The sequence below is a fragment of the Gossypium raimondii genome, chromosome 10 (assembly GCF_025698545.1).
Source record: "Gossypium raimondii isolate GPD5lz chromosome 10, ASM2569854v1, whole genome shotgun sequence".
Taxonomy (NCBI): domain Eukaryota; kingdom Viridiplantae; phylum Streptophyta; class Magnoliopsida; order Malvales; family Malvaceae; genus Gossypium; species Gossypium raimondii.
This window is the reverse complement of record NC_068574.1, coordinates 47048328-47071377: the sequence shown is the minus strand read 5'-3', so window position 1 is coordinate 47071377 and position 23050 is coordinate 47048328. Positions and strand designations below refer to the sequence as shown.

Here is a 23050-nt window from a genome sequence, read left to right as displayed (position 1 = left end):
ATTTTTTTTCTAATTTTATTATTATTATGAGTTAACCTTGCCTATAATAGCCCCAATTTGTTTGTCAAGGTTTTGCCTACTATAGAGAGATAGTTGTTATTCACCTATAATAGGATGTTGTTATAGTGAGATAATTGTTATAAACCTAGCATAGATTCATATAATGAATTTCCATCATCAAATGAAGAAAGTAAGAATTATGTTAAAAAAAGAAACTAGGAATCAAACCAATGAATTAAAAGATAAGTTTATAAATTATTGCTTTCTTCTATTTTACACTCTTTCACATGACTAATTATGTTCATAAATCTAACAAGTTCAATTTATCAATATGAGTTATCCAATTAAATTAATTAATTTATCATGACTTATTAAATTCAAATATTTAATTTATAAGTTTATTATGTTACAAATTCATAATATAATATTTAATTGGGGAACTTAATAGTTTATTTAATTGATATCTTTAATTCCAATCGTTGAAGAATTATCTAGACAGCCTTTTCTCCACGTGCATTCTAGATGTCTGGTGTAGTATACATCATGCCAAATTATCATTCCTCCCACATCATGTCCGGTGTCATCTACTCGTGCTGCCATCAACCACATTAACATTACTAACGATCAAAGCAGTCAACTAATGATTTTCACGACTTGTAATGTAAATATTATACATAGTGACATAATTAATTCTATTTGTAGATTGTGGGGTGTACGTCAAAATTGAAAACATATGGCTACACCATGATTACACTGTAGCAGTTTTTATGCTTTCTTTTGAACTTAAAATAAAAATTCAATTATCTAAAAAACAAACTTTGTTGAGATTGAGAATTTGCAAACACAAAGAATATATGAAAGAAAATTTGTAGTCTTTGCGAAATATAAATGAGGTAAAACCCAATTATTTTTGTAAGCTTATATGTTTATTTTATTTCATTAAATATATCAAACATAATACAACTCAAACTCTTTGAGTATAATAAAATAAAGATGATCAAATCCTGAAGACCACCAGTCTTATTAATATAACAATGGAAAAACAAATTAATATCTTAGTTGCAAGCATCAGTGTTAGCCAAGAGGTAAGCTTCAATAGCCTTGTAAACTACCTCACTCCTTTGAATGAGAGCCTTGATTTCATCTTCAGTGATTACATAGTCGCCAATGGTGTAAAATTTGATCGAGCTCTTGCAAACACTTCCTCCACTTGCAGCAGCCACAAATTGGTTCTCATAGCTAATTTTCTCAAGCTTGTCCCCGAGAGGTCCACCTTCGATCAAACTGTAACTGTATGACAAATTGCTTTCATCATGTCCGCCAATCATGTGCTTCATATATTGGAATGGAAGACCTAAGGAAATAAAATACTTGTTATCCGACATACTCGTATCAAGCACATACAAAAAAAAAAAAAAAAGTGAAAATTAAAGAAGTAACTAACCTTCAACAAAATTGATCTTTACAATACTTCCTGGCTTACCATCACCTTCGAGCTCAACACTCTTAATTGCATGAGGGGCAGCCTTGGGGTAAACCTTGGCACCTTCAAGAACAAAGGCTTTGAAAAGCCTGGTCGGGGCGACTGGGGAGGTTACCTCAAATTCATAAGTTACAACACCCATAATTCTAACTATTTCAAGTCTTTTCTTTGAGCTGAAAGAAGAGAAGAAGAAATGGATGGGTGAGTGAGTGTTTTGATGTGTGGGAAGCTAGAAAACTGGTATATTATTTATAGACTGAACTTGAAGATTAAGAACTTGATTATTTCAATTTTGATTGGATTTATATATATATATATATATATATATATATTGTTATTAGTCAAAAGAGCATCCCAGATATGTCTAAGGAAATTTCCAATTTATGACTTTATTTATATATATATATATAGAAAGGAAAATGCTCATATAATTATTAACTGTTATAGAAATTGATGAAAAGTAGTAAGTTGGCTGATCCAGGATGCTGAACATGAAGCATCGACTAGTCCTATAATTCTATCCATATTTAGTATTAATAATTTACTTCATTTAAAATCATATTGAGAAATAATAATTCAAATTCACTGCTCTAGAACGTCAAAAACAATTCAATATATAAACCTCGATCCAATTTCTTGTTTGAAAAATAATGATTTGGTAACCCTTATTTTAAATTAACTTCATTACAATTTTCACAAAATCGAATCCATAAAATCAGAATTCTTTGTGTGAATACAAATATGAACAAAACAATACATAATAGACTGTCTATTTGGTGTTATTCCTTTTCTAGAAGGAAACTGAAGGTATTGTATGGAACAAAATATTAGAATTTTATATTTCAACATACTTTATATATGTATATTCAATTTAAAAAAACTTTCTAGATAAGTCCAAGTCTTCCTAAGGGTGTTCAATTTCATTTGGCTTGCCTTGTTAACATACTTATCCTCATAGTATGCCATGTGTTATCTTTTCATTGCTCTTGCCAACCACACTAGCATCTGTTAACAATCAAATCGATTAATGTTTGTTTTTATAATTCAAATTCAACAGTTAATTAAATTGAGCTATCCAAACACCTCAGCACCTTCCAATTTTAAAGGAAAATAATTAAATCCTCGTCAATTTCGGCGTTATTTTTCTCACGTTCAGCTTTGAATTAACTCCACAACTTGTTGTCTTCCTCAAATTGAGGTAATGTCTTGACTTATTATGACTAGATTAAGGTTTGTGTTTTTCTAATTCGCAATTTAATCAAGTGTGTTGAGTGTTTTTAAGATTTAAAGCTTTTTAATCAAATTTTGGTTCAATAATTGTGAAATCCAAAATAATGAGTAAACCTAGTATTTTTTATTGATTTCAAATTTATTTTGAACTAAATAGAAGACATTTGAACTCAATTTGATAGATCCGTATCCAATTTTAATGAATTTTGAGTTCCCTTTTTGTGTTCATACAAACTTAATTTTTAGAAATTTTAAATTCATGAGATTAGATAAAATTAAAGGTTTATATTTGTAATACTAGGATAAAATTAAAGGTTTAGGAACAAAAATCGGTTAGGAAACCTCATATTTCGGCAAAATGAGTTAATTTTTGGCTTGAAAATGGTGGATCTCGTGTTTCTTGGATATGATTTGGTTTTTAAGTCAATTATAACTCATTTTGATCTAATTAGAAGGTATTTGATCTTAATTGAACAAATTCGTAAGGAATTAAGGCAAATTGAATGTTGTTCCCCATTTAAAAGAACACATAAGCTTGATTTTTTGGGAAAAATTAGATCGGTGAAATTGGATGAAATTGATGGTTTGGATTTGTAATTAGATTATATTTAGGATGCATGAAGTTTAAATCTAAGCTTAGAAGTGAGATTTGAGTGGTTAAACACCTATTTTTGCAAAACTAGTTGAGTTTTTGATATAGAGGTTAAGAGGCTTTTATCTACGATTTTTGAATGATTTAATGTTATTGTTTGCTATTAGTAATGTCTTGGTAATGTGTTTGATGTGTATGAAAAGTACCAATTCATTTGGGAGCCTCCACAAGCATGGATATAGGCAAATTAAAACTTACTTGAGCATGGTAGTTGAAGCAATGGTTAATAAGGTGAGTGGCCTGATATACTGCATTTAAACTCCAGTATGCAGGCTAATGTAACATATGCAAAAACCCTGCTTAATTAATATGCGAACCTTGATTTCTCCTGGAGCAAGCCATTGCAATTTTGTTTGAGTGTAGGGTATGCATGTTGTGCGATTTTAATGACCCAAATGCATGAATTTGAAACATGCATGTAGTTATAGGAATAAAATAGGCAGGCCGTAGCTGTAAACCATGTACTTAACGTGATAAGTGTGTGCGAATTGTGCATTTAATTATTGTGTGTGTGTGTGTGTGTGAGTATAATATCAAATGCGAGCTAATGTACTAAAAAGATATGTGTATATATGTAATATATATATGCATGGGTTATGTTATATATAATATATATGCGTGGGTCTTGATTATATATATCATATATAAGCATATATGGGTCATGTTTTATATAATATATACGTATATGGGTTTTGTAATGCCTGTGATCTAATAAAAAAATATAACGTAAACTCTTATAACATGTGAATTTTATTGATAATGTACATATATGCATGCACGAACCAATATGTGAATTATGAGCTCTATGATAATGCAAGCTCTGATTAGTGCAAAATTATATTAGTGTGAAATGCTAGGTACGAGCTCAACTATAGTGCGAGCCAATTATATTTTTGTAATGTGGTATATTGTGAACCAAGTTAACTTGGTGAATTATATCATTATGGTGAACTGTGTTAATTTTGTAATATGTATTAACATGGTAAACTATATTAATTTTCCAAACTGTGTGTTGTAAGATTTTGATTTGTATTATATGTAAGCTAAGCTATTACTTGGCCTATACTAAATAAAATATGCGAACAATGATTTATGTGAGCTATGTCATGAATGATATGTGAACTATGTTATGTGTGCAATATATGTTGCATGAAAGTTATATTATTTGTGAATTTTGAATTGTAAATTGTGTTACAATGTGCGAGCTCTTCTTAATTGCTAGCTCTGTTATACTGAATATTCTGAATTTGTTAAAGAGATATTTTGGCATTGTGACCTTATGGAACCATTTGATTAAGTTGGCATGTCATAGGATTGTGAGTAATCACCCTCTCATTATTGTGATGGGTATTATGCTGGGATATAGCTTTGGAGAGATAAGGGAATGTTGAGCATAGTTCCATTCAACAGAAATAGCACAAGGCTTTATGAGTCGAGAGTGTTGGAGAGTGTGAGTATTCGTACTACACTTATATCAGAGAAAGCATAGGGCTCTGAGTCCAAAAGTGAGGCGTTATAAGGAGATCCGTTTATCCTATATGTGGCGATAAAGTCCACTTATAGGCGATGATAGAGTCCCCTACATGTTTCATAATCACAAAAATGTCAATTTATCATTATTTGAAATATATGAGTTATTATAGAGTATGAACTGTTATTTTGCATAAAATATTATGTGGAATGTAACTATTATGTGTTCTAAACTGTTAATTGGAATGAACTGTCATTTGGTATGAACTATTATTTCATATGAATAGATGTTTTATGCGAATTGATAATTTATTTGATCTGCCAATTTTATGCGAATTACTTATTATATGTGCACTACTTATTTTATGAGAACTATTCTGTCGTGTGAGTTACTATTTTGTGTAGACTTTAATAATATGTGTATCGTTATCATATGTCACCCTTTAACCTAACTGATGTGTTTATTTGTAGTACGTTGAGCACTCACTGAGCTTTCTTAAGTTCACCCACTCTTTTATATCATTGCAGTGATTTAGCTTGTGAATAGGTAGGGAAATGAGCCATCCAAGTGATCCATAACAAGGCTATACCTTGGTATGTTGATGTGTTCCCAAATCCAATTGAGGAAGGCAGTGTGGGACCAAATTATAGGATTTAGAATTAGAGCTAGTTGTAATTGTTGGGTTGTAATTGGACGTTATGGACTATTTAATTGGTTTGATTTGGAACTTTTATCACTGCTTTAGATAGATGATTGAATGGTAGATTGTGAATGCTTGATGAATAGTATGAGTAATTGTTCGACTAACTTGTAAGTGTAGGTTGAAGAGCCACTAGTTATCGAGGTAAGTCTTATATGTTTTACGTGTGATTTGGAAATTAATCATGAGCTTAGTTTGCAAGGAAATGTAAAATTGGACAAGTTATGTAAAAAGTAGGTGGGTTGTGAACTAATTAAATGATGATGATTTTATGAAGAGACGATGATGTTTTAATGAATCTTCCTAGATAAGATTTATACATATTACTCTACTATACTATTTTAAACCTTGTGAAATGGTGTGTTCCAACATTTTAATATATTACGATTTAAATCTAATTTTTTAAATAAAACAACTTCTAAAATCTTTACAAACATAACCTTTTAAATAAGCTATCACCAGCATGAATGTTCAATTGAAGCTTTTAGATTATTTGCTTGTTAATAATTTAATTTACAAATTACATTGATAATATGATGATCAGCGTAGTGAAGCGAAAGCATGACATTAGGACTTTACATATTTAAATGAATAAATCTCTGAGGTGTGATTTGCTATGTTTTGACAAAGAGTCAATTTGGTGGCTAACGTAACGTTTAAAATTCAGGTCGAACTGTCTCGGCCGAGTTTGGGGTGCCAAAGAATATATCCAATGTGTGGGGAGACTAGATCATTTGGTGTACCTCGCGAGGGTACTCCGATTAGGGGTAGGGAGGAGAATTCCATGAAAATAAATAATATAATGTTGCTAGGGTTGTGCTTTATGCTTATGCATTCTCTTTTTGTTTCCAAATTGTTGCTAATTGAAAATAATGTTCCACTGATTAACAGGTGGTAGTCTTCAGCTTTTGTCGTGTCTTTTGTTCTTCCTCCTTATGCAAACCTCTTGTTTTCAAAACCTAGTTAATTGATAACCTCCCAATTTTTGTGGATAGCCTGTGTGCAGACTTGCCTTTGCAACAGATGGTTTGAATGCATACCTGCCATTTTTAATAGATGGTTTGTAAGAATTGAAGTGGTGTTTTCTTTTTAAATGTATGTGCGGGCTAGCTATTTTGTCTTGGGAATAGATATCACTGATCGAACGATGCATGTTATGTCATAGTGAGGCAGGCGTCAATCTCTGCTTGGGGTTTTCCAATAGGATGGTAATCCTTAATAAACATAACCGGATCGTAGTTCCTAAAACTGCCATGCTCCGAAAAGTATTCAAGTACCTTTCTAGGGATGAAGAGGTCTAGGGTTACAAGGAGTCAGACTTGGAGAATGGTTTTGAATAGAGGGAAGCCTTGGAATGAAAGCTTCCCTTATGATATAGAGAATGAAATTTCTCAAATCCTCCGAGGGAACATTCTGGAACCCTGGAATTTTATGGAATTTAAAGAAATAATACAAATGAGTGGATGAGAGATTCTAAAAAGGGAGGGAAATGAAATATTTGCCTCTGCTTCCTTCGGGTCATACTCATGTCGGCAACATACATGACTGGGGTGATGCTGAAATTGACAAGGAGGGAGGGAAATGGAATATATGCACTTTGGATACCAAAGATGGGCATACAGTTGTCCAAATTATTAGCTAGAATCAAAACCCAATTATTTTTATTGCAAGATTTTTTATCAAATATTTATCTTTATTTCTTATCTTGGGTTATTATATTTTACTAGTTTCTTTTATCTTAATTTATTTAAAAAATAAATATAAAGAACTGCGAACTTTCAAAATAGTAAATTCTTGATTCAGCTTGTTGATAATTAGCTTTCTAGAGAAAAGATTGTATGAAACTGTTATACCACGTCATCCTTATCAATTTCCAAGAGAAGAATGAAAAATAAGATTTTTCTTCCTAATTTTTAGCATTTTTAGTTGAATTTGAATTTTTTCATGAGGAAAAAATCTGATTTGTTATTCTCATATTGGAAAGGGATAGGGATGACATGAAATCACAGTTTCATACAATCCCTTCTCTAGCTTCCTATTATTAGTTATGTACGACCATATTTAATGGGAGAGAAATGAAAGGAAGAATAAAACTTGAGGGAAAACCCCATAAAATGATTTTCAATTCACAGTTGCAATTGTGTGACTTCGATTTGTAATGTAAATATTATACATAGTGTCGTAATTCTCTTTGTAGATTGTAGCTATAAGTAAAAGCTGAAAACATATGGCTACATCATGATTGCAGTGTTACAATTTTTTTTATTTTTTCTATTCGATTTTAAATAATAATTTAATTACCAAAAAAAATGTTAACCTCGAGATTTCGTTAACACAATGGATGTATGAAAGAAATTTTGTAGAGTGTTTGCAAAATATATACCAGCTAAAACCCAGTTATTTTTGCAAGTTTATATGTTAATTTTATTTCATTATATATATAAAAGTAATACAACTCAAACTCTTTGGGTATAATAAACATAAAGATGATCAAATCCTGATGACCACCACTCTTATTAATATAACAATGGAAAGAGTCTCCATATTGTGGGAAACTTGCACACAACTTCTTAAATTGCTCCCAATAGTCGTAAAGAGTCTTCATATCCTTTTGCCTTATCCCAACAATCTTCATTCTTAACTTAGTTGCGCGCGAGACTGGGAAAAATCTATTGAGAATAAAATGGGAAAGATCAACCTAAGTTGTCATAGATCCAGGAGGTAGATAAAATAACCATTCCTTAGCAAAGTCTGGTAGGGAAAAAGGGAAAGCACGTAATTTGATTTGATCCTCAGTTACGCCCTGAGCTTTCATACTAAAACAAATCATATGAAACTCTTTCAGATATTTGTGTGGATTTTCATTTTGCAATCCACGAAAAGTCAGCAGCAATTAGATTAATTCTGGCTTAAGTTCAAAATTAGTATCCATAGTAGGATACGCAATGGATAATGGTTGTTGATCTCTAGGAGCCTCGGCCATTTGCCGAAAAGTTTGAGCCATAGGTTGTTGTGTCAGATTCAGGTTTACATTAACCTTAGCGTTAGACACTTCTTCTTGTGGGTTGACTCCTATTCTTTTCGTTCTCCAGTGTTTGAGTAGGGTTTTCGTTAACCCCAGACTCAACTTCGTCGTCTGCTTCTATTTTTGGTGGTGGGTTACTCTTAGTTCATACCACCTCTGATTTCCTTTTTCGTAGCTTCAATTCCTTGTGATTAGCTATCGCGGCCTTTTAATTTTCTTAATCAAAGGCAAGATTTGCTCGTGCAGATATGGTTATAAAAAACAAGATTAGCACGTTGTCAGTCCCCGGCAACGACGCCAAAATTTGATGTGTCGTTGAATGCACCAAAAATATCCTATCCTTAAATAACGAAAATAAATAGTATAGGGAGTAGGCTAAAATCCTCATGGACCGGATCGCCACGACTCCTTATTTCTCAAATCTCGGCATAGTCGTGCCCAAGAAAAATAGTGACTTCGAAAAGGTTAAAATAAAATGTAATTAAAAATATGGATGAGTCAAAATTAAATAGATCGAAATCATAATTGTGATAAGAACCGAATTGAGAAAAAATATTTTCCAATTGAAGGATTCCACCTCCGATTATCTCGATTCTCCTTTGGTTCAATCATAGGCTTTTAGATGATCCTCCTCATGACCGAATAAGGCGACTATAGTGGAAGAGGACGCTTTCGACCACCAGCTCCACTTAGGTTTTAGCCTTACAATTTAGAGGAACTTAACTTTAGCCACCGTCACTTTTGTGGGACCATCTTACACTAGATCATCGTTTTCAATGGCGAATGCAAAACCATTTCGCCTCTTGGGCTCGACAATCTTTGACGCAGAAGTTAGCGAACCTACTGTAACCTTCCCAAAACATACAAAGCGGTCGTCTTTGCACAAGATGAAAAGACTACTTTTGGAAGGAAATGGACGAAGGTCACCAGTAATGCGGGAAATGATGAATACTCATTAAGAAGGGCTAAGTGCGGGTTTTAAGCCTCATGAACTCTTTTGGAGAAGTCTTCATAACCTTTGACTAGATGAGTTTAGTGGCTTACACTTTTCGAGAAAAAACACACAAGTTTAATGGAATGAAATTTTATTGGAAAAGAAAAGAAACAAAAAGGCTAAAAGCTTTAGGGGGAAGGAGTTTTTACGTATGATATGTCAATATCGTGCCACTCCATCCCCTATTTATAGTACATGAAAACCCTAGGTAATTCCTATTTAAACTCTAGATAATGATATTTAAAAGATATAATTTGAAATTAAATCTAAAAAATATAATAATCCTAACAATAATCCTAAAAATAAAATTCAAATTTAAACAAAGTTTTATGTCCATAAACCTCTTCTTTAAAATTTTGCCCCAAGTCATCCACATTTTGTATTTTTGGCACCACTTCTTCCGTACTTCGCATGCTGACCCATTTTGTCTTTAAATTCACACTTTTTGCCCCCAAATTTCTTTTTTTCTTCAATTTAGTCCCTACAAGATAAAAAACCATAAACAGCCAAAATTAGCAATATCGTACTCAAAACGTTCATGTGATTAACACGTAAAAGTATGTCATTTTAGTGTATTATCAAGTAGTGTTTTGTAGAAAAAGCCATACGGAGGAGGGCTGATAATTAATTAGCTATAGAAATTTAAAATTAATTAGAATTATGGATAATAGACAGACTTGACCAAGCTCAAAAATCAAATCAGTGAAGCAGTCAAGCCTACTGCTCAATGTTGAAGCTAAATTGTCCTATTCAGGGAGACCCCAAATTCGGTTAACCAGAAGCCCAACCATCCAGGGAATAATTAAATTAAAGGTCCCTAAACTTTATAAAAATTACAAAATAGCCCCAAAAAGTTTGCCAACTGACCACTCAACTCTTTTCTTGAACATTCTTTGTTTTCGCTATTTTTAGCAAAGCCATTCTACTCACTCCTCTTCTCAAGGTGCTTGACCATGGGTAGGGGGATTGGTTGCAAGTTTTAGCAAATTTCTTTCGAGTTTTCTATTTTGAATATATCGATGTGATTTATTTTTGGTTTTAAGGTTAATTTGATCAAAGTTAATTGCTAGTATTTTAGCTAATTATAAAATTTCATCAAATCAACTGTAAAACTTCAATTAAGCACTCAAAACTTAACATTGTTATCCTCATATGCCAAAATATATATTTTTCGTCAAATACAAAACCACATTGGACAAAAAAATGACAAGAGCCGAATTAAAAATTTCAACTTAAGTCAAATATAAGTCCATGGTGGAACGTAAAAGATTCATCTCGCACAAAGCATAAGTGCTTTTCAAGAAAAGTTTATTGAATAAATATCACAAACCAACTCCGCTTTCAAATTTTTAATTTTCTACTATGACGAAAACCGCTTTTAAACCAGATTTTTCCAACAACTAGGAGGTGATGATCTTACCTAGATGATTTAGAGGAGGATGGTAAGGAATAGATTCAACAAGTGGGGAACTAGGTCGTCTGGTGTACCTCGTGTGGGTACTCCGATTAGGGGTTGGGAGGAGAATTCCATGAAAATAAATAAAATATAATGCTGCTAGAGTTGTGGTTTATGCCTATGCATTCTCTTTTCCTTTCCAAATTGTTGCTAATTGAAAATAATGTTCCACTGATTAACATGTGGTAGTCTTCAGCTTTTGTCGTGTCTTTTGTTCTTCTTCCTTATGCAGACCTCTTGTTTTCAAAATCTAGTTAATTGATAACCACCCAATTTTTGTGGATAGTTTGTGTGCAGACTCGCATTTTGCAATGGATGGTTTGAATGCATACCTGCCATTTTTAATAGATGGTTTGTAAGAATTGAAGAGTTATTTTCCTTTTAATTGTATAGGGGACGCTTTTAGAAGAGATAGTAGGGATGTATAGGACATTAATTGTGCGGGCTGACTATTTTGTCTTGGGAATAGATATGCATGTTATGTCATAGTGGGGCAGATGTCAATCTCTGCTTGGGCTTTGTTGATAGGACGGTAATCCTTAGAAACCTAACCGGATGGTAGTCCCTGAAACTGCCACGCTCCGGAAAGTATTCAAGTACCTTCTTATGGATACAAGGAATCAGACTTGGACAATGGTTTTGAACAGGGGAAAGGTTCCAAGCCTTGGAATGAAAGCTTCCCCTATGATGTAAAGAACGTAATTGCCCAAATCTTCCGAGGGACATTCCGGAGCCCTGGAATTTTTGGACTTCAAAGAAATAATCTAAAAGAAGTGGCTGGGAGATACTAGAAGGGAGGAAATGAAATATTTGCCCTGCTCCTCCGGATGGTATTCATTTCGGTAACATACATGACTGGAATGATGCTGAAATTGACGAGGAGGAAATGGAATATATGCACTTTACCAAAGATGGGATGCAGTTGTCCAAATTATTAGCTAGCCAGAATCAAAGACAAATTTTATCTTTATTTCTCATCTTCGGTTCTTATGTTTTACTAGTTTCTTTTATCTTAGTTTATTTAAAAATACATATAAAAACTACCAACTTTCAAAATAGTAAATTCTGATTCAGTTTGTTGATAATTAGCTCCCAATTATTAGTCATGTACGACTATATTTAATGAGAGAGAAATGAAAGGAAGCATAAAACTAGAGTGAAACCCCATAAAATGATTTTCAATTGACAGTTGCAATTGTGTGACTTCGATTTGTAATGTAAATACTATACATAGAATGGTAAGTAATTTTCTTTGTAGATTGTAGCTATAAGTAAAAGTTGAAATCATATGGCTACATCATGATTGCAGTGTTACAATTTTTATTCTTTCTATTCAATTTTAAATACCAATTCAATTACCAAAAAAAATATTAACCTCGAGATTTCGTTAACACAATAGATGTATGAAAGAAAATTTGTAGAATGTTTGCAAAATATATACCATTTAAAACTCAGTTATTTTTGCAAGTTTATATGGTAATTTTATTTCATTATATATATATAAATAATACAACTCAAACTCTGAGTATAATAAACATAAAGATGATCAAATCCTGACGACCACCACTCCTATTAATATAATAATGGAAAGAAATTAATATTTTAGTTGCATCGATTTGCCAAGAGGAAAGCTTCAATGGCCCTATAAACTATGATAGTATTTATAGACTGAAATTGAAACTTAAGAACTTGATTGTTTTCAATTTTTAATTGGACTTATATCCAATAATGTTATTAATTTTATTAGTCAAAAAAGCATCCCAGATATGTCTAAGTAATTGGCCAATTGATGACTTCATATATATAGAGAGAGAGGAAAATGCTTCTATAAATATTATAGTCTGTTATAGGAATAGATGAAAGAAGTTGAAGTCAAAAAATCAACTGATCCAAAATGCTCAACATGAAGCACCGACTAGTCCTATGATTCTATGCATATTTAATATTAATAATTTAATCCATTTAAAATAATATTGAGAAATAATATTTCAAATTCACTACCGTCAAAAACAATTCAATATATAATAGACTGTCTATTTACTATTATTCCTTTTCTAGAATGAGACTCGAGGTATCATAAGAGACAAACTTTGAAGTTAAAGAAAAGTATATATTTCAACAAACTTGATATTATATTATATTCAATTAAAAACCTTTTCTGGATAAGTCCAAGTCTTCCTAAGGCTGTTCAGAGGGTGCTGCCATACATATAAGTTTATATTTTGAAATTTGAATCTTCACATGCAAATGCAGTTCAACTTCTTTTTCCACACTTATATTCAAGGATTTTCTTTTAAATATATGTTAAACATACTTAATCTCATGGCATGTCATGTGTCAGTTTCTGGTTGTTCTCGTCAACAATGCCGGCATCTTTAACAATCAAACCGGTTAACCATAGTTTTTATAATTCAAATTCAACACTTAATTTTTAGTTTAGCAAATATCACTTTAATTTTAACAATTTCTTTCGAGTTTCCTTTTTTAATATATATTGATGTGATTTAACTGGTTTTAGGGTTATTTTGATGAAAGTTAATTAATTGCTAATATTATTAGCTAATTATAAATTTTCATCAACTCTCAAGCTCAATTAAAAACTAAAAGTTAGCATTGTTACCTTTAGGTGGCAAAATATATACTTTTGTAAAAAATAAGCACCATTAGACAAAAAAAAACACAAATATCACATTAGAAAAAGTATCAAAAGTTATGCTTTAAGTTAGGGGTGAGCATTCGATTGAATCGAGTCGAGTGAAAAAATTTCCATTTAATCGAGATGGCGAGTCCTATTTTATCATCTTAACTCGATTTGAATTTTTTTCGAATAGGATCGAGTAAAATGAGATTCGAGTCTAATCAAATTGAGTGAAATTGTTCGTATTATATTAAAAAAATTAAACATGTCAAATTAAAATCTTATTACAGTACAATTAATTCCATGTTGCAGCACATAAATTTGAAACCAGATACTTTAGTATGATAAACTTCAATCATTAATTAACTTATTTAAGTCTCATTATTATTATTTTAGAAAATGTTTAAATTTTTAACTTTCTTTATATATTCTCTAGATTTTTTAAAAAATATAAATTCTGGAACTTTTAAAATGTTTTGAAATTTTTTGTAATTTTGTTGAAAGAGAGACCAATTTGCTCATTTTCAAAATTGACAGGACCAAAGGGGTATTTACACCATTATGTTATTCGAGTTATTCGAATTGTAAAATTTAACTTGATTCAAACTCGAATTACTTACTCAAGTCGACTAGAATAACTCTATTCGATTAACTCGAAATACGATTTTCTTTTTGATTTTTTCGAATCGAATCGAGTTTTGCTCACCCCTACTTTAAGTCCCCAAGTCTATGTGTCCGAATTTTACATGTTAATTACCAAAAGGGGTTGAAATGGAAAAATTCATTTATTTCTTTTCTACAAGTTTTCTAGTCATTCTGGCAAAGGATTAATTCATCAGCAAAATGAACAATAGTGCAAATCTGATTTCAGGTTAATTCGATTCCACCAAAATTACTATTTATGGATTAAAATTTATTTTATTAAATTTTAATTATAAAATATATAATTACTAATAAAATATTTTTAAATATATTTATAATTAAATGAATATCTAATATATGTTATCATTATATATTTCTTTTAAAAATACATTTTGAAGAGATATAAAGCAAATAAATAGGAGACAAACTGATAAAATATTTAGTCACCAATTTGCGATTTAATAAATTCTGGCTGCCTAATTTGACTAGTACCAATTCAATGAATATTAATAACAATGTTGGATATAAATCCAATTAAAAGATGAGAATAATATATCAGTCTATAAATAGCATCTTGGTTCTCAATCATCTCACACCTCAAACTCTAACTCAATCATCCATTTATTCTTTTCTTTCAACTCAAAGTCCCAAGTAGTATTAGAATCATGGGTGTTGTCACTTATAACTATGACTCTACCTCCCCAGTCGCTCCCGCCAGGCTTTTCAAGGCCTTCGTTCTTGAAGCTGACAAGGTCTGGCCCATAGCTGCCCCTCATGCAATCCAGAGTATTGAGGTTGAAGCTAATCCTGGCCCTGGAAGTATCGTAAAGATCAACTTTGTTGAAGGTTAGTTCTTTCATTATTTTCACTTTCTATGGCCTCTTTCCAATGCGGTCAACACGAGTATGTCGGATAACAAGTATTTTATTTGTTTAGGCCTTCCATTCCAATATATGAAGCACCAGATTGGAGGACATGATGAAAACCAATTTTCATACAGTTACAGTTTGATTGAAGGTGGGCCTTTGGGGGACAAGCTTGAGAAAATCAACTACGAGAATAAGTTTGAGGCAGCTGTAGGTGGAGGAAGTGTTTGCAAGAGCTCGATGAAATTTTACACTTTTGGTGACTATGTAATCACTGAAGATGAAATCAAGGCTCTCATTAAAGGGAGTGAGGGAGTTTACAAAGCTATTGAAGCTTACCTCTTAGCTAACCCCGATGCTTGCAACTAAGATATAGGCTGCTTTGAATTTTCATGCTTCCTTTAAAGACGGGTCAGATTTTACTGTTGTGCTTCTGATATTTTCTTTTTCATCTTAAAGCCTAAACTGTCATATGATTGTTTCAATAAGAGTGGTGGTGCTGGTTGAGCTTTGATCTTCTTAAGTCATTTTCATTATAGTCAAAGAATTTGAGTTGTATTGTAACACCTAGAAAAAGATTTTTTTTAAAGGGGGCAAAATGTAAGCAACCTACAAGTTGGGTGACCAAAATGAAAGTGTAAGCATGATGTGGCTTTGTAACGCCCTAAATTCCTTAAATTGGTTTCTGTGAATTCTAACATAAATGTGTATATGCTTCAGTGGCTAAGTGTTTTGGATGTGTGTTTAATGTCTTGGGTTCAAGCTCTATTTACGGAAAGTAAGTATAGCCTAATCTCTGTTGGGTGGGCTTATATTATATTTCTAGTATGATTATGATAGAAAGTAAGTATAGAGGCCACCTCGATTTCTGGAACACAATGTCGTATTACCTAATCTGAGCAATGTTTCTACAAGTATGGGTCATCCCAAATATAATATCGAGCTTCTCTTTAAGTTTGTCCCTCATGGAACGAGATAACCTAGTAATGAACCTGTAGCAAGGAAGTTTACCATATTCGCATACCACGGAAATAATCTTGAGTCAAAATAGGCCCTAATCAGAAACTCATCCTTTATAGAAGTGTCGTCGGAAGGTGTTTTAACCTACTCAAGTGGTCACCACCTAGTTTTCGCATCCCTTCTTATTTCAATCTCGATGTCAAATTCTTGAAGTCGCAAAACCCACCTAATGAGCATTGGTATCTCTTCTTTCTTTGTGATCAAATACCTAAGAGCTACATGGTAAAAAAAATAACCACTTTATATCCCAATAGATAAGACTGAAATTTATCCCAAGCAAAGACAATAGCTAAAAGTTCTTTTTCTGTGGTAGTGTAATTTCTTTATGCAACATCTAAGGTTTTTGCGGCATAAAAAATAACATGGGCTATCTATCTATCTTTTTCCATAACATGACCCCCACACTTCGGTCACTTACATCGGACAAGATTCCAAAGGATAATTGCAATTTGGTGCTTGCACTATAGGAGCGGATACCAACTTCTGTTTTAGTGTGTCAAAAGCCTCTTAGCATTTTGGCCTGAACTCAAATTTCTTATCTTTTTGCAATAATTCGCACAGTGATTCAACTAATTTTGAGAAGTTCTTTATAAAGCACCTATAAAATCTTCATGGCCAAGGAAAGAACGGATTTCCTTTACAGTTGAGGGATATGGCAAAGAATTTATAATATCAGTTTTGGCCTTATCGATCTCAATCCCTTTAGATGAAACTATATGCCCTAGAATTAAAAACATTTGTCTACCATAAAATGACATTCTCGTAATTCAAGACAAAATTAAATTCTATGCATCTACTTAAAATTTTCGTGAGGTTTTTAAGGCATTCATCAAAAGAGTCCCCATGCACAGTAAAATCATCCATAAAAACTTCAATAATGTTTTCTACATGTTCAGAAAATACACTTATTCATCTTTAGAAGGTTTTCGGTGTGTTACAAAGTTTGAATGGCATCCTGCTATACACAAATGTGACGAATGGGCATGTGAAAGTGGTATTTTCTTGGTCCTCGGGTGCGACTGGGATTGGGAAAAAACCTGAATATCCATCAAGACAGCAATAATGAGTTTTTCCAGCTAAACGTTCAATCATGACCTATAAAAGGAAGACAGAAATGGTCTTTTCTAGTATATGAATTTAACTTCTTGTAATCAATGTAGGCACACCACCATTCTACACTCGAGTGGGTACTAGAACGCCTTCAAAATTTTTCTTTACTGTCACGCCCATTTTCTAGGGCACGACTTGCACTAGACTTACCCAACTGCTGTCAGAAATGGTCCTACCAATTGCCTCATTATTGTCCTTTAGTACTTGTATCAAACATTCCTCATCGAACTTGAAAAGTTTATTTGAAACTATAATCAGTAAGGTCTTATCATTCCCTAAAAATGCGTACTTGAGATGCTTGGGAAGTGGTTTTAAATCCAATTTTGGTGCCTGCACAACAGAAGGTAGCACTTTAGTGTTCATAAGAGGTAATAATTCATTAACAAATTTGTAAATTGGCTCTGAATCGAAATTATCATTGGACAATGTTTCAAGTTCATTTTCATGAAGTGACACAAAATTTTCTTCTACTAAGGATTCAACTATGTTGACATGGTTTACATTTAAAATTTCACTAGGGTGACTAATAGCGTCGTAAACATTAAACTTCACGATCTCCCCATCAAACTCCATCTTGAGGGTTCCGCTACGCATGTCAATCTTAGTATTCGTGGGCAACTTGCACATAACTTCTTAAATCACTCTCAATAGTCATAAATAGACTCCACATCCTTTTGCCTTATCCCAAAAATCTCCATCCTTAACTCAGTTGTGCGCGATGCTGGGAAAATTCTGTTAAGAAACAAACGGGAAGCTCAGCCTAGGTTGTAATAGATCCAGGAAGTAAATAAAATAGTTATTTTTTAGCAGAGTCTGAAACAAGGTTAGTACATTGTCAGTCCCTTAGTACATTGCCAGTCCCTAACAAGAGGGCCAAAATTTGGTGTCGTTGTTGAAAGCACCAAATATATCATATCCCTAAGAAATAACGAAGAGAATGGTATAAGGAAAGTAGAGTCAAATCCTCAAAGATTGGATCGCTACAGCTTCTTGTTCCTTGAAATTTTGGGCACAATCGTGCATAAGAAAAATGTCTGACCTGGAAAATAAATAAATAAAATAAAAGAATTAAGAATATGGACGGGTTGAGACTATATAAATTGAAAACGCAATTGTGAAAAAAGAATATTTTAGAAAAGTGTTTTTTTTATTTGAGGGATTCCAGCCTTCGGTTATCTCGATCCTCCTTTGGTTCAATCATAGACCTTTAGGTAGTTCCTCTCATGACCGAATAAGCTAGCTATAGTGGAAGAGGATGCCTACGACCACAAGCTCCATTTTAGATTATAGCCTTGTAATCTAGAGAAACCTGACTCTAGCTAACCGTCACTCCTGTGAGACCGTCTTACACTAGATCATCATATCTCAATGGCAAATGTCACGCCATCTTGTCTCTTGAGCTCGACAACCTCTGACGCAATAAGTTAGCAAACTGACTGTACAACTTTCTCAAAACATACAAAGCGGTCGTCTTTACACAAAATGAAAATATTACTTTTGGAATGACATGGACGAAAGTGTCGGCCTCAGTAATGCGAGAAATGATGAATACTGTTGAAAAGGGTTAAGTGCGTGTTCTAAGCCTCATGAACTCTTTTGAGGAATATTGATAACCTTTGGCTAGACGAGTTTAGTTACTCATTCTTTTAGGAATAAAACATAAGTTTAATTAAACATACTTTTATTGAAAAGGAAAAGAAACAAAAGGCTAAGAGCATCAGGGAATTACAGCTATGGGGAGGGAGATTTTTACAACAAAATGGAATGGCCAATTCATGTCACTCCATCCCTATTTATGGTACATGAAAAACCCTAGTTGATTCCTATTTAAAATTTAAACGATAATGCTTAAGAGATATAATTAAAATTAAATCTAAAAAATATCATAATGATCTTAAAAATAATCCAAAATTAAAAAAATAGAATTCAAATCGAAACAAATTTTTATCTTCACAAATCTCTTCTTTAAAATTTTGCCCCAAGTTTTCCACACTTTGTATTTTCGGCACCACCTCTTCTCTATTTCGCATGCTGACCCGTTTTGTCTTTGAATTCTTACTTTTTGTCCCCAAATTTCCTTTTTCATTCAATTTAGTCCCTACAAGATAAAAAAAACCATAAACAACCCAAATTAGTAGGATCGTACTCAAAATATATATGTAATTAACTCATAAAAGTATGTCAATTTAGAGTTTTATCAGAGGATTTTATGCTTTCATTCAACTTAGCTCTTGAATTCTTGAATGTTTTGTTAAGAAATTTTCTTAATTTTTGCATGAGAGTTATCTTTTCTAAATCTAGAGTTTTTATTGATTCTATTTTGTGATAATTAGTAGATTTTATTCCTTTTTATTTATACTTTAATGCAAGAGATAGTCAAGCATGATAAGTTGTTTTTAGAAAATTCATTTTAGTTTTCTCCTTGAACTTAATTCTTATGTTGAATTATAAATTTAAATTTTTACATAAAACCATATTTTTTGAGCTTTTGAGCCTTTAGAGCATCCATCCTTATATTCTCATGTTATTTTTGGTTTTGAGTGTGCCATTAAGACTAGTTATTCTAGAACTTGCCTTTCTTATGCATGTTAAGGACACATTAATGATTTGATATGTTGAGATGATAGAGACACTTATTATTGGGCTAACCTTTAAAAAACTTACCCACTTTATTGCCCACTAGTAAACCCTAATCACTTTTTATTCATTTATCACCCACTCGTTTTAACCCTTAAAATCCCATTAATCTTTGAATTACCCTTTTCCTGTTTTCTTTTAGTCGAGATTAGATTTTGGTAAGTTTCCTAACCATGTTCGATCATTCATATTCCTAATTTAATTAAAAATAAAGAAATGAAAAACTTTGGGCTACCTTGTTTAATTGTGAGATCACTTTTCATGTTATAGCCATATTATCTTATTTGTTGAGCTTAAATCATCACTATTATATTTTTTATAAAGCCTTACTTCAATTTTTTGTATATTATTCCTGTCAATTCTTTTCAATTCAACATCTTTTTTCTTTTGGTTTGGTATCTCATCAATTTAATTCTTGACTGTAATCACCTTGTATATCCTTCCATACACTTAACCCTTCCATTCCAACCCTTATTAAGACTTTTTGATCTTTGTGTCTTCTCATATTTGTAGTGGTGAAGAACAAATTCTTAAGCAAGCTTATGGTAATAACATTTCTCGTTTGACTATGGACTGCATATTAATTAGCCTTTAAACACAAGCCTTATTTGATTGTAAGCTTACAAGTCAGTTTTAATATTAATAGTGTTACAATGAAACATCGAAGTATTCCAAGGATCGAACCCAAAAGAAGAGGCGATTCAAAAATAAGTAGCATACACAATAGAGTCTAAGTGGTTACTAATATGATTTTGTGGTACGACAATCCATAATAAATTATTTTGCAAGAAAATTAAATATTCTACCCTAGGGACAAAATTGCAAGAACTGTAAAGTACAGGGACTATCCAGCAAGTAACCAATGGAGGTTGGTTGAATTCGATGTTGTTCACCAAATTTCAGACTCGAGGACATGAATTGCTTAAATTACTAAATGGCTCCATTTTATCTTCTGATCTCAATTTTAACGACTTAGACGAATTAGGTTTGACTTATCTTTCGACCTCACCGGTTAATCCAGGACTAACGGACGGTTTTGCGACAAGATTACCTTCTGATCTCACTTTATCTTAATATTCCCTTATGGGAGTCACTACCTAAGTTCTTAGTTCTATTCAATTTAGTCCAATTTGTTACGATTTAGTCATTTGTCCAAAGCGTTTAGTTTACCCACACCTTTATCAACCAACCTCCTTAATGGTTTAGCTACACATGCTCAAAGTGAAGAAAAGAAACATAGAAATGGAAAATAAGGCAGCCATGAAATTAAAGCTTGAGAAAAATATAAAAATTGAGATTTTTATGCAAGAAGACTTAAATAACATGAAACCAAAAGCATTTAACAGAGAAATAGAAGGCAAGAAACATAAAAAGAACAAGCTTTGACAAATTTAAAGTAAAATAAACTGAAATACATGAAACTAAAGCTTAGAGAGTCATGAAAGTAAAGTACATGGACTAGAAATGTAAATAAACCTTAGCTATAGTGTTAACCAACCTAACTAGCATAAGGAACAACAAGAACAAGAAGTAAATGCTGAAAATTAAACTCTAATCTAAGGTAGAAGAAGAGAAAAATAAAAACCTAGAAAGAGTGTATAAAAAACTTAAGAAAACCTGGAGAAAACTAAACCTAAACTAAGCTAATGTGTATCTCTTTCCTCCTCAGAAATTTTTGGCTATTTTGATGTGTATTTAGATGAATTTTTAGTGCAAAAAAGGCCCATACACGGGCCTTGTGTGATTTGTGGGATAGGTAGACAAAAATTGCCCTTTTTGTCCAAGTCTGTCCCTCTGACGGAGGTGATATCGCATTACCTAGGAAAGGATATTGCCATATCTCGAGTAGTGTTGAAACTTGGGATCTTCCTTGGGAGGTGGATATCGCGATACCTAAAGGGATATCAGGATGCCATTGAAGGTAGTCCTTGGTCTTCTATACTGTCGGAGGTGTCACGATCCCAAGGGTTGGATATTGGGATACCTTGCCCTAGGTGTCGTTCTCCTTCATTTTTTACCTCTAACACGTTTCTCAGCACTCAAACACACGTTACGCCTCCAAATGTCACTAGCGGCCAATTTAGGTAAAAAAATAGACAAAATTGAGACATCTTCACTTATTATCCGAAAATATGAAAATACCAAAAAACTATGATAAAACTCTATTTTGCTCAAGAAAAAGCTCCTTATGTAAGTTGGAAAACCCTCACACTAAAGTCTTTGTCTATCCTCAAGCAAACACACAAAACATGCAAAAAGGCGACCCTTGGACTACATTAGGTAATTAAGTTATATAGTTGTACAACAACAAATTTGCACAAGAATTACTTCACATGAAATTTATGAATGATATCTAGCTAATTTACTTACTCCTAATAGAAACATTATTAGTTCAATAGTTAAAGTGTCAATAAAGGTAAAGGCAATGTAAATGAAAATATGTATAAATCTTATCTGTCAATATAGATTATACGGACCGCTCATAGATATTTAAAAAGAACTATTCATGCTCATTCTAACAAGTGCAAGCTATATACAAATTAATCTGTCGGTGACTTATTCGAGTCACAAAGGTCTTTTAGGCTTGTAACATTCTGAGGCTGAGGTTGGAATGGATTCAAAGGAAGTTCATCTCAAAACAATTCAAGCATTGTGAATAGTATAACACACAACATTGTTCCCAATTCCCTCCTTACATCTCACCGCCTTATTTCTCCTTCTCTCACCTTCCTTATTTCTCTAAAAATATGGAAGAGACTAGTCGATATTAGCTCATTTTTGTGAACTAAGATTTTGAGACTATTTTAAGCTCCTTTCTTTTTTCTTGTTTTTGAGCATTTTTATACTATTTTTGCTCTTTTCCCTCACAATGCTTTTGATTCTCACTTTCATTTTTTTCAATTGTTTCTTTTTTTAAGCACTATTTCTAGCAAGAATCAATTACTAGCTAAGTCGACCCCTCGTCACTAATCACTCGAGTACATTTTTGTGAGAAACCTCCATAATGTTCCTACCTTACCCTCGATGTCCATGGCAAGATGTCCATTCAATAGTGTGTTACAAAGTTTAATAACTATGAAGGGTTGAGTTTCAAACTCAATTTTGATTCAAGGTTTCAAACATAGA

The 23050-nt window shown here is 32.5% G+C and overlaps 2 protein-coding genes across 7 annotated transcripts in view; one reads left to right on the top strand and one right to left on the bottom strand.

The window, feature by feature from the left end:
* Positions 1-987: 987 nt before the first annotated feature.
* Positions 988-23050, bottom strand: part of LOC105774915 (major pollen allergen Bet v 1-F/I) — a 98798-nt gene continuing 76735 nt past the window's right edge. For 3 of the 6 annotated variants that reach the window (XM_052621985.1, XM_052621987.1, XM_052621986.1), the window contains exons 5-6: positions 1445-1489; positions 991-1354 (exon numbers count right to left, since the gene is read on the bottom strand). In XM_052621985.1, coding sequence (XP_052477945.1) covers positions 1056-1354; positions 1445-1489 — 344 coding nt within the window. In that variant the 3' untranslated portion in view covers positions 991-1055. Of the gene's footprint in view, positions 1355-1444; positions 1490-23050 lie in introns of all 6 variants that reach the window. The other 3 variants (XM_052621989.1, XM_052621984.1, XM_052621988.1) reach the window with 3 other exon arrangements.
* On the top strand, positions 14864-15861 carry LOC105784784 (major pollen allergen Bet v 1-E). Its single transcript, XM_012610713.2, has 2 exons — positions 14864-15137; positions 15228-15861. The coding sequence occupies exons 1-2, from the start codon at positions 14957-14959 to the stop codon at positions 15524-15526; spliced, it is 480 nt and encodes a 159-aa protein (XP_012466167.1). The 5' UTR covers positions 14864-14956; the 3' UTR covers positions 15527-15861.

Coding starts and splice junctions, on each gene's coding strand:
- LOC105784784 (XM_012610713.2), top strand. CDS start 14,957: ATGGGTGTTGTCACTTATAACTATGACTCTACCTCCCCAGTCGCTCCC. Junction 15,138..15,227: donor AAAGATCAACTTTGTTGAAG/GTTAGTTCTTTC, acceptor TTATTTGTTTAG/GCCTTCCATTCCAATATATG.